The sequence below is a fragment of the Chiloscyllium plagiosum genome, chromosome 32 (assembly GCF_004010195.1).
Source record: "Chiloscyllium plagiosum isolate BGI_BamShark_2017 chromosome 32, ASM401019v2, whole genome shotgun sequence".
NCBI lineage: Eukaryota > Metazoa > Chordata > Chondrichthyes > Orectolobiformes > Hemiscylliidae > Chiloscyllium > Chiloscyllium plagiosum.
Window position 1 is genome coordinate 25,222,856 of NC_057741.1, and position 12,798 is coordinate 25,235,653.

General features: G+C 42.0%; 1 protein-coding gene across 1 annotated transcript; it reads right to left on the reverse strand.

Moving 5' to 3' along the window:
• Window positions 1-8,248: 8,248 nt before the first annotated feature.
• LOC122539285 lies at window positions 8,249-12,418 on the reverse strand. The gene is made up of 3 exons (XM_043673982.1): window positions 11,016-12,418; window positions 9,097-9,524; window positions 8,249-8,981 (listed from the first exon to the last, which is right to left on the reverse strand). The coding sequence occupies exons 1-3, from the start codon at window positions 11,340-11,342 to the stop codon at window positions 8,759-8,761; spliced, it is 978 nt and encodes a 325-aa protein (XP_043529917.1). The 5' UTR covers window positions 11,343-12,418; the 3' UTR covers window positions 8,249-8,758.
• Between the last annotated feature and the right edge of the window lie 380 nt (window positions 12,419-12,798).

The window sequence follows — 12,798 nt, forward strand, 5'->3', positions numbered from 1 at the left end:
CCACTTGGGAGGATTTTCACATTCCGCCCCTTTCAGTGAGAATATTCTGTCCAAGAACCAGGATTAAGCTTTTTCTGCTCCACTGCTTCTTACTCTCCTGATTTAATTGGCCATTGTTGCATCAAACGGTAAATCTTGATGTTTTGTTTTAAAAGTGTCTTTCTGAATTTGCAGGAGGAGAAATACTGATCTATGGGAGACACAAGGACACTGTCCTCAGTAGCAACTGGCTGGTCAATGATGAAAACAGAAACTGAAAATTTAAAACAAATCCTGCAACACTTCAAAGGGAAGCACTGATGCTCCGACAACATAAAAGGATTATGGCAGTCACTCTCTAGCCTTTGCCCCTGTTTGATAATAAAGGGAAAAATAGATGCAAAATGCAAACATGAAGGGTGAAATTGTCGATGGAACAAGCCGAAACCATGAGATTAGTGGCTGGAAAATCCCTTAAAAAGGCTCTAATGCTCCTTTAATTTTCTCAGTTGCCTACCGCACATGCAATGAATGAGGAAAGGAGGAAGGCTTTATTCAGTGCAGTTTATAGTTACACCCTTTCTCTGCTGTAAACACTATCTCCCTCGATTTTGTCAAAATGGTTATCCTGACATATTGAACAATTTAACACATTGTCTGTTAGGATGGTAAGTGCCATTCAGGATTAATTAATGTTTCGACACAATGAACTGTTAGTTACTGCATTCAGGGGCTATCATCTGAAGTTCTCAATTCTGAGGTGTATTGAAGAACAGCATGCATTTTGGCAAAAAGACAATTAACATGAAAAATGCCTGGGATTACTTTGGATTCATTTGGATGCGTAGCATGCCAGTATTCCCAGAGACTTGTCACAGAAGACTATTGTAGCTAAATTATTCACTCTTCTCTATTCAAAGATGCAGACAGATTCAACACCCAGACAGACATCCAGTTTCAAATCCCATTCAGACGCTAAGCTCAGCAAGAGAAACAGTGAACGGCAGCTGTAACCCTTTGGATGAAGTGTACAGCTGATGTTTAGTACAGCTACAAATTAGCACAATTCTTACTAATGAATCCCAAATCACTAAAGCATATTATAAGACATCTTTTGAATATTTAGCAGGTAAATGTCTGCCAAAATAGGAATATGATTGCTGCTTGTCCCTTCATCCACAGTTATAATCATGGCCTTTATAAATACAAATATGATCAGTAATATTTGTTCCTGGACAAACTCATCACATTTCAAAGTATTACCTCCACCCCCCAAAAAAATTACAGATGATTCTGTCAAGACAATCCATGAATTTCCACCCAATCATGAAAACATGCCTTTTATGGCTCAAAGTCTTAGCATTTTGGGATGCTTTGTCATGTTAAAGGTTATATGTGAAAACAGGGGTTTGTTACATTATAGGCACCGAATAATCATCAAAAGGTCCTTTGCATATTAATCAGCATTACAGTTGTTTAAGTCACAGATACAGTGTACTAAAAAAAAGTGAAGCTGTTTCTATTCTTGTATTTCAGTGGCATTGGATACCTACAATATCACAAATCAGCAATTTTAATTATACTTTGTTCTTACAGAAGCCAAAGGAGCGCCAATGCTGACATGTACAGGATCTGATGTACCATAGCCACAATTTTAACACTGCTTGCCTGGGCCGAGAGAAGTTAAAAGTAAAGGAGGTGAGGTATGCAGTCTTATTCTATTGTCTTCTCACAGTCTCGCAGTGTTAGAGGTGGCTTAGTGGTTAGCACTGCTACCTCACTGTACCAGAGACCCTGGTTAGATTCCAACCTTGAATGACTGTCTGTGTGGCATTTGAACATGTTCCCTGTGTCTGCGTTGGCTTCCTTCCACAATCCAAAGATGTGCAGGTTAGGTGAATTGTCCATGCTAAAATTGCCCATAGTGTTCAGGGATGTGTGGGTTAGGTGGATTAGGTGTAGAGTAGTAGGGGAATGGGTCTGGGTGGGTAACTCTTCAGAGGATCAGTGTTGACTTGTAGTGCCAAATGGCCTGTTTCCACACCAAAGGGATTCTATGAAATTAAGTTGTTCTTTGGAGCAGGCAAGCAAATTGGGAGGGCCTTGTTTACATATGTATCATACAAACAAATTGATTCAAGCTGAAGCCTTCGGCTTTGGCAATACCAAAATTATCACTAGTATTTGTACACATTATCAACTTGTTTCTATGAATTGAAACCTTCTGGACTTAGTGTCTTTCAGATTATAACATGAATATGAGAAATGAGCTCAATTAAAAGTAAACATCTGAATGTTTTAAAGTAATTGTTTACACATTACATTGGGACCTGATTTGGCAGTTTAGTTTGTGGCTTCAGCAAGGCAGGAGTTTAGGCTTTAATGTCAACTTGCCGGAAGAGTCCCAGGAAATTGTTATTTTAAGTTTATTTTAGGTGTAGTTGAAGGGCTGGAAGAGTATAAGTGCAAGAGTTTAAGCTGATGCCACATTTAAGCTTTAGACCAGTATATCCTGTTGGACTAACTAATTTAATATCCTTATTCTTTAATATTCAAACATGATCACATCATCCAGCAAGTAAAAAGATGTTAAAACTTTTCCCCAAAGACAGTCCCAAATATTTATGGAAAGTAAACAATTTGAAACTTGCTTGTGTGATGCATCTGCAAGAGGGAGCACCAATGCACAAAGCGAGACACCCCACCTGCATTTTTCCATGCACAAAACCCAAACAATTTTGAAAACTGCAATTTTTTTTTAAGAAGGAAAGCTTCCAATTTGTGTCCTTTTTAGGAAATAAACCTAAATAAATTAAAATAGTTTATTCAAGAAAATAAATAGAAAGGCAAAAAGTATTTGCGACATCAAGTCAAGAACCCATGCAGGAATTTGAAGTGTAACTTTGCAATGGATAGTAGTGTAGTGGCAAGTAGTGATGGACTAGGACAAAAAATCCAATGACATGAGTTCAAATCCTACCAGGGCAGTGGGAGAAATTAAATTGAATTAAGCAAATACATCTCAATTTAAAATAGCAGTCTCCGTAAAGATTATCATGAAATTATGAGACTGTTGAAAAAGATCTTCACTGATGTCCATCAGTGAAAGAAAATCGGTCATCTTTATCTAGTCTGGCCTACAGATCCTCATCAGTGTGGTTGATTATAATCTGCCCTCTGAAATGGTCTAGCAGGCCACTCAACTATAAAGGCATTTCAGAATGAATAAAACTGCTTCCCATGTCGGTGGTGTCATATTCTAAGAATGAATAAAAGGTCTGACTGAAGAGAAGAGAATTTGCCCAGATAGGCATTTCAATTTTGGTTTTGTTTGATGCAAAGATAATTGTCAAGTTGACTTCCTTCATCAAAAGCTCACTCCTGATCCATTCTATCAGCTCCTTTCTTCTATAAGATCCTTGAATGCATCTTTGGCAGTTCTACCCATTTCCAGTTCAGTTTCTGTCTAACTCAATAGAACTAAAGCAAATCATCAAAGTCACAATCAACATTTGAGGCAATTCCTGTAATATGTATATTGTTCCATAACAATTATAAAAAAATTTAAACTTCCACCCATTAGTTGAAAGGAAGACATTGAGTCATTCAGCAAGGAAACAGACCCTTCAGTCCAACCAGACCATGCTGAACATAATCCCAAACTAAACTAGTCCTGCCTGCCTGCTCCTGAAATATATCCCTCCAAACCTTTCCTACTCATGTACTTATCCAGATACCTTTAATACATTGTAATTGTGCCTGCACCCACCACTTCCTCAGGAAGTTCATTCCACAGCCAAATTACCCTCTGTGTAAGAAAAATTGCCTGTCATGTTTTTCTTAAATCTCTCTCCTCTCGTGTATGGATTGATCATTTAAAAGGTTTTACTGACTAAAAACATTTTTTTCTTGGAGGCAACTTACATTTTAAATTACAATGATGAACATTCCCTTTTTATACTTACCACACATCACTATCTCCATGGAATTACAGTCCTTTTCGCAGTAGGTCAATCTTTGTCCCTAGATTTGAATGTGTAACTAGATGGCCATTTGTCAAGTAGTAACTTCACAATACTGTCACCAGGTGCTTTCGCATTTTTCAGGGCATTTTTCTCCCTACTTACTACATGGAATCTCTGTAGTCTCTGTTATTTGTTGAATTTATTTTTAGGGAAGCCTGTAACCTGATCTCAAAATGGCTTCCTCTACCCTTTTTCACACGGCAACATGAAACGCATTATGCAATGCTCTTTCACCTTGAAAGTAACTGGACAGTTTATATCACAACTGTTTACAACTTGATAGCTACAATTTGTGAGACTCAGTTTACTTGTAAACTCAGTGACTGCTGCCTTTGTTTCCAGGTAGAAATACCTTGCACCTTCTCAGTAAAACAATCTTGGCTTTCCTTTGATGTGTAATAATCCAATCTCACAAACTTAATGTGAGGAAATCTTTAGAACAGGTCTAATGACACCCTTCATTTACCCTCAATTTAAACTTGATAAATTTATAAACCTCATAACTGTAACAATATTTTCAGTGAGTCATTAATTCCATCACTTTTGCCATTTCTCCTCCACACTTCATCAGTATGGTATTGGTGAAAAATGTTTTGATTCCAAACGGGCAACCACTCTTGTAATTACTTCCGCTCCTAATTGCCATCACTGTCTACTTTACTCAGTGGAACATTCATCCTCCAATTCATTTTAAAATAACATTTAGAAATCCTTCCGATATTGCATCCTATCCCGTTTCTTTAATCTCCTCCAACCTAATGCACTGATTCAACACTCTGTGTTCTTTTTCTGAATTAGACTTCTTAGGGATTTTTCCTCCATTTCTTCATCAATGGCCATATCCCACATTCCAGATCTCACTCGCTATTACCGCGTTCCATCGCTCCTCTTTCACAAACCTTGAAACATACCGCTTTGATATTGCCTTCAGTTCCTTCCATTAATTTTTTTCCTGCAGCCTCCTTCCTTCTCTGGGGTACAGTGCAAACCTAGCAGTAGGCAAATGCTCACTGTGTAAAACAGTGCAACAAGAGCAACTCATTCTTGTTTTTGTAAAGGTCTGAAGTTCCCTTGAATTAGCCAAATGGGTCTTGCAGATCAGCTAAGATGACAAAATGATGACTGTGATTTCAGAAAACTGAACATCGACAAGGTGAATCCATCCTAAAATTGCAAACAAGGATTCCCACATGAATTACTCTTTCGAACATGATATTGGTACAATATTTGTAATGCAACATTGTCTAATAGTGATTCCAGTCAAACTTGGTACAACAACAGATGCAAAGAAAACCTAAACACAAATGGAATCTTTGTTTCAAATTTCCAGTGAAGCGATTGTCAGCTTGGATTCTGTTTTGCTTTGAGTAGCTTCAATGTTTTGAGTTTGTCTCACTCCAGGACCTGACTTTACAATCTACGCTAATGCTTCATTATAGCAATTGTCTTTCAGACAAAACGTTGAACCAAGATCCCAAAATTAAAACCCCAAAATGATTTGAAACAAAACCCAGAACCTGGTGGTCTGGGTAAATTTCTCCCTCATTCAAACTAGAGACTAGAAACATTAATCTCGCACCCCTTTTTGTCTGATAGTATTGTGTTTAAACTGACGGCTGTGCTACATAATAGTGACTGCACATCAAAATGTGTTTTATTTGTGTTGTGCCTCTGGATTTTTTAACATGATATTAATAAATTTGACCTTACATACCGATGCACTTCAGGATAGAGATTAATTTTGTTTAGCAACACTAGTTTTGTATTTTTAATTTCTAAAGACCATATATTAGTGCTGGAATGCATTTTTAAATTCTGAAATCTAAAACTGTATTTAATTGCCAACTTTGGGAAAAATCGTATGGGCATCATCTTGCAAAAATTGCCAGAATAGATCTAAATATTTATAAGCATTTTGCAAAGAAATGTTAAGCATTGGTTACCATCTAATTTACATAAAGAAAACTGTAATACTGGCATTTGTAAAATCTATCCATTTACCTATGAGTCATACACCTATAGAATCTTTCCACTGAATATATGTTGGTTATGTACACTGACTTACAATAGCTCCTGTCCAGCAACACTCCAATGTTAAAATTCTCATTCTTGCTTTTAGATTCCTCTAGACTACACCCTATCTTTGTATCCAACTCTTGCTCCAAAACCCTCCAAGATATCTCCATTGCTTCAATTCAGGCCCTCTAGCTTCACTGATATTAACGAATCCATCTATAACAGCTACATAGACCTTAAGCCTCTCTTGCTATTAAGATGCTCCTTAAAATTTACACTATCTTGTTCTGTGGCCCAAACAACAAATTTTCGTTGATAGTTACACATCTGTGTAGGGCTTTTGCACCGTATCACTTATGGATTGGTTTCAGGAATAGTTTGAAGGCAACAAGATGTCATTAATACAAAGGAGCTCCATGGAATGATAGTCACCTTGGAGAGTTTCCTTCTTGGATTGGAAATAAAGTTGGAGAGCCACAGGCAAGGGAAGAGGCCACACAATGTGGGCTCTACATCCTCTTATGGATGGTTCTGTTAATGGTACAATGTAAATGCCACCTGTTGTTACCACTGTGTACAGTACACTTGTAATTTCTGTCCACAGATCTCTCAAGATAAAGAGTTGCCAGATGTATGGAAGATGGCCAATGTAGTTCCAATTTTTAAGAAGGGTGATAGAGATAAACCAAGGATTTACAGACCAGTGAGTCTCACATCAGTGGCTGGGAAACTAGTGGAGAAAATTCTGAAGACCAGAATTAATCTCCACTTGGAATGGCAAGGTTTGATCAGAGATAGTCAGCGTGGCTTTGTTAGCAGGAGGTCATGTCCAACAAACTTTGACTGACTTTTTTGTGGACGTGATCAAGTGTTCAGATGAGGGCAGTATGATTGATGTTATTTGTATGGATTTTAGTGAAGCCTTTGACAAGCTGACACACGTGAGGCTGATAAAGAAGGTAAAAGCACTTGGGATCAAGGATAACTTGGCAAGATAGATCAAAAATCGGTGTAGTAGCAGGAGACAGAGGATAGTAGTAGATGGCTGTTTGTGTGACTGGAGGCTGGTGTCCAGTGACACTGCACAGGGATTAGTGCTGAATCCCTTATATATACACACACGATATAGATGAGAATGTGTGGGAATGATAACTCAGTTTGCAATGACACAAATATTGGCCAAGTGGTTAATAGGGAGGAAGAAGTTCTTAGGTTATAGGAAAATAGATGGGTTAATCAAACAGGCAAATCAGTGACAGATGGAATTTAACCCTTAAAATTGTGAGGTGGTGCACTTTGAAAGTAGCAGCAAGACAAGGGAGTACTCAATGAATGGCAGGACACCAGAATGCTCAGAGGAATCTTGGCGTGGTTGTCCACAGATCCCTGAAGTCAGCAGGACAGATTAACAGGGTGGATAAGAAGATATTCGGGACACTTGTCTTTATCTGTCGTGGCAGAGATTATAAAAGCAGGAAGGTTATGTTGGAACTGTACAAAACTTTGGTTAGGCCACAGGTGGGGTACTATGTGCAGTCCTGGTTGCTACACCGACGGAAGGATGTGATTGACCTGCAGAGGGTGCAAAGGAAATTCACCAGGACATTGCCAGGGATCGAGCAGTTTAGCTACGAAGGGAGGCTGGATAAAGTCTGTTTTATTTATAGCAAAGAAAGCTGAGAAGGGACCAGATTGACAGGTATAAGGTTACGAGGGGTAAGGAAAGGTTGGATAGAAAGCGACTGTTTCCCTTTGCTGAGAGGTCAATGGGGGGGGGGGATGTTTTAACATGAACGGCAGGAGGTTTGGAGGGTATTGGAGAAACAGGATAGTGGGAATCTGGAATGCAATTCCAGAGAGGGTAATAGGCGCAGGAAATCTCAAATCATTTAAAATATATATATGGAGGAGCAGCTGAAATATCATAACATTCAGGGCTGTGGGCTAAATACTGGAGGGTGGAATTATTATAATTCAGAGATGCCGGTGTTGGACTGGGGTGTACAAAGTTAAAAATCACACAACACCAAGTTATAGTCCAACAGGTTTAATTGGAAGCACACTAGCTTTCGGAGCGACGCTCCAAACAGCCATCTACAATCACCTGATGAAGGAGCGTCGCTCCGAAAGCCAGTGTGCTTCCAATTAAACCTGTTGGACTATAACCTGGTGTTGTGTGATTTTTAACTTTGGAATTTTTATAGATAGGTTAGTGGAGACTCGATGGGCTGAAGGGCCTCTTGTGTACTGATTGACTGACTGGGTATTTGGACACCTAAAATGACCACCAGCGCTATGCCAACTTAATTAGATCAGTTGTCAAATATGTTACAAACGGTATTAACATTTGACAAATATCAAATTCTGAATCAAATTCTCCTTTGAAGAGGTTAAATTCAGATCCAAAAACAAAACGTTGCATAGTTAGCTTCACAAGAGCTTTAGAGCTAAGAATTTCTCAGGGTTTTCTGCCTCTGATCCACTGTAACTTTGACAGAGCCGTGTTTATCCCAGAAACCGAATGTCTGCCAATGTTAGGGAGAAGCTTGATACAGTTTTCAGACTAGATTTAAACATAAGCACACAGAGAAAGGGACAAAATCCCTAGCTGGTTCAGTGTATGTGTTAAAATATGAGATGAATTTGCAAATGGAATGAATGGGATCATGAAGGTTGTATATTAATGCTCCACACCTGAGTGTAACTGTCACCTCCAGGGTTCAAGAATTCCCACTTGATTAATACAGAAATTTCCTTTCTGGGATTGTCCAGTTTGTTCCAGGTATAGCTTCTAACCCCTGCATATCTCCTCTGTATCTCTCCCTCCTGTATATCGCTTCTCTCCCAGCTGTGGGTATATCTTCCCTCCTGTGTATCTCTCCCAGCTGTGGGGTATAACCTCCCGCCTGTGTATCTCTCCCAGCTGTGGGACATACTTTCCCTCCTGTGTATCTCTCCCAGCTGTGGCACATACCTTCCCTCCTGTGTATCTCTCGCAGCTGTGGGGTATAACCTCCCTCCTGTGTATCTCTCCTAGCTGTGGGTATATATCTTCCCTCCTGTGTATCTCTCCCACCTGTGGGGTGTATTTTCCCTACTGTGCATCTCTCCCAGCTGTGGGATATATCTTCCCTCCCGTGTATCTTTCCCAGCTGTGGGATATATCTTCCCTCCTGTGTATCTCTCCCAGCTGTGGGGTATATATCTTCCCTCCTGTGTATCTCTCTCAGCTGTGGTGTATATCTTCCCTCCTGTGTATCTCTCCCAGCTGTGGGGTATATATCTTCCCTCCTGTGTATCTCTCCCAGCTGTGGGGTATTTTTCTTCCCTCCTGTGTATCTCTCCCAGCTTTGGGGTAGATCTTCCCTCCTGTGTATCTCGCCCAGCTATGGGGTATATATCTTCCCAGCTGTGTATCTCTCTCAGCTGTGGGGTATATCTTCCCTCCTGTGTATCTCTCCCAGCTGTGGGGTATATATCTTCCCTCCTGTGTATCTCTCCCAGCTGTGAGGTATATCTTCCCTCCTATCTCTCCCAGCTGCGGGGTATATATCTTCCCAGCTGTGTATCTCTCTCAGCTGTGGGGTATATCTTCCCTCCTGTGTATCTCTCCCAGCTGTGGGGTACATCTTCCCTCCTGTGTATCTCTCCCAGCTGTGGGGTATATATCTTCCCTCCTGTGTATCTCTCCCACCTGTGGGGTATATATCTTCCCTTCTGTGTATCTCTCCCAGCTGTGGGGTGTATATCTTCCCTCCTGTGTATCTCTCCCAGCTGTGGGGTATATATCTTCCCAGCTGAGTATCTCTCCCACCTGTGGGGTATATATCTTCCCTCCTGTGTATCTCTCCCACCTGTGGGGTATATATCTTCCCTCCTGTGTATCTCTCCCACCTGTGGGGTATATATCTTCCCTCCTGTGTATCTCTCCCAGCTGTGGGGTATATATCTTCCCAGCTGAGTATCTCTCCCACCTGTGGGGTATATATCTTCCCTCCTGTGTATCTCTCCCACCTGTGGGGTATATATCTTCCCTCCTGTGTATCTCTCCCAGCTGTGGGGTATATATCTTCCCTCCTGTGTATCTCTCCCATCTATGGGGTATATATCTTCCCTCCTGTGTATCTCTCCCACCTGTGGGGTATATCTTCCTCCTGTGTATCTCTCCCAGCTGTGGTGTATATCTTCCCTCCTGTGTATCTCTCCCAGCTGTGTGGTATATCTTCCCTCCTGTGTATCTCTCACAGATGTGGGGTATATATCTTCCCTCCTGTGTATCTCTCCCAGCTGTGGGGTATATATCTTCCCTCCTGTGTATCTCTCCCAGCTGTGGGGTATATCTTCCCTCCTGTGTATCTCTTCCACCTGTGGGGTATATCTTCCTCCTGTGTATCTCTCCCAGCTGTGGTGTATATCTTCCCTCCTGTGTATCTCTCCCAGCTGTGTGGTATATCTTCCCTCCTGTGTATCTCTCCCAGCTGTGGGGTATATATCTTCCCTCCTGTGTATCTCTCCCAGCTGTGGGGTATATATCTTCCCTTCTGTGTATCTCTCCCAGCTGTGGGGTATATATCTTCCCTCCTGTGTATCTCTCCTCCCAGCTGTGTATATATCTTCCCTCCTGTGTATCTCTCCCAGCTGTGGGGTATATCTTCCCTCCTGTGTATCTCTTCCACCTGTGGGGTATATATCTTCCCTCCTGTGTATCTCTTCCACCTGTGGGGTATATATCTTCCCTCCTGTGTAACTCTCCCAGCTGTGGGGTATATATCTTCCTTCCAGTGTATCTCTCCCAGCTGTGGGTATATATCTTCCCTCCTGTGTCTCTCTCCCACCTGTGGGGTATATATCTTCCCTCCTCTGTATCTCTCCCACTTGTGGGGTATATATCTTCCCTCCTGTGTATCTCTCCCACTTGTGGGCTATATATCTTCCCTCCTGTGTATCTCTCCCACCTGTGGGGTATATATCTTCCCTCCTGTGTATCTCTCCCACCTGTGGGATATATCTTCCCTCCTGTGTATCTCTCCCAGCTGTGGGGTGTATTTCCCTCCTGTGTATCTCTCCCATCTGTGGGGTATATATCTTCCCTCCTGTGTATCTCTCCCACTTGTGGGGTATATATCTTCCCTCCTGTGTATCTCTCCCACCTGTGGGGTATATATCTTCCCTCCTGTGTATCTCTCCCACCTGTGGGATATATCTTCCCTCCTGTGCATCTCTCCCACTTGTGGGATATATCTTCCCTCCTCTGTATCTCTCCCACCTGTGGGGCATATCTTCTGTATCGCTCCATCCTTCACACATACTGGAAGCCTGCATGTATGCAGTAGGTTAAAGTACAAGTGAGGAGTAATAATTGGGAACATTTGATCCAAATAGTCCATATTAAACCCACTCAGCATACTGCCAAGTCTGAATAATGAAGTTTTATTATTAAATAATATTCTGAATAGATTATTCTGTTTTCCTCCCTCTAATTGCTTACACATCCAATTACCAGGGATGTTGAGGGGACAGTTGTGGGCGAATACAATGGTCTAAATGTCTCATTAAATGAGGCAGCAGCTGCTTCTCGGGAGTCTTGATCTGGGTTCAGACAAACGCCTTTCCCACAGGGACCTGATTGAAAGTAATCTGGTGCCTTCATTTGGGAAAACACAGCTATCGCCAGAGCTTTGCACCAGTTCCTGGTTGTCACACTGAGCCTGACTGGAGACCTTAACAGCAGGACTGGGGCAAGGCAAGTGAAGGAACTGAATGGTTTAGCCTGCGGCAGCTGTAGGACACCGAACCCCAAACACCGCTTCGGCCCATCGCACCCAGCCTAGCGCTCCGTACTTCTGAGTATGTCTCGTATATTTAGCACAGGTTCGGCTGGTTTGCAAAATCTCAACACATTTAACAGCAGCTGCACAGCTTCCCATTCAAAGTTTAAAGGCGAGAATTAATGTGGATGGGTGAAACAGAGGGAGAGAAATCGCCCCTCAGTTTCGCTGCACCTTTATACCTGTCCCTTTTCTGCTTCTCCCTCTGTCGCTTTCTCGATCTGTCTTTCCTTCCCTTCATTCCCATCTCACTCTCTCTGTCAGGAAGGCACAGCCAGGCAACAGAGTGCCAGAGAAAGGAGAGCCCAGGACGGAAGAGAGATGAGGAACTGGGACAGAGAGAAAGAGAGATGCGAGGCAGAAAAATACAAAGAGAGACTAATCAAGGGGAGCAACATGAGACAGACAGGAAAAGAGAAACGGCGAAAACAGAAACATGGAACATTCAAACAATAAATAGTGAGAGAAAATAAGTTGGTGCGGAAATGTGCTCGATAATTCAATGTATTTAGTGCCCATGTCCAACCTCGATCACTCTCTCTCTCTCCCCCTTGTTGTCCTTCCCCCTTCCCTTTCTCCCACACGTTACTCTACGCCGAGTCTCTCCTCCCCAGCCCCTCCATTCCCACTCTCCCCAATCCAGCCCTTCTTGTCCTCTATTTCCCTCATCTTCCTTTCCTCACTCTCTCACTCAGTCCCTCTCTCCCATATCTCTTCCAATCTGACTCTTCTCCTTCCCTCCCTCACACCTCCTGTCTCCCTAGCCTCCCAGCTCTTGTTTCTCTTATTTCAATCCCTGCTCCCCTATTGCCCTCGGCTCCTCCTGTACTGCCCCCTCGCTTCCCATGTTGGTACACTCTCTTTCCTTGTTTCCCTAATGCCTTCTCTCTTCCCCTGCTGCCCTGCTCTCCTCTCCTAATGCCTGCTTTCTTTCCCCAATTGCCTCCATT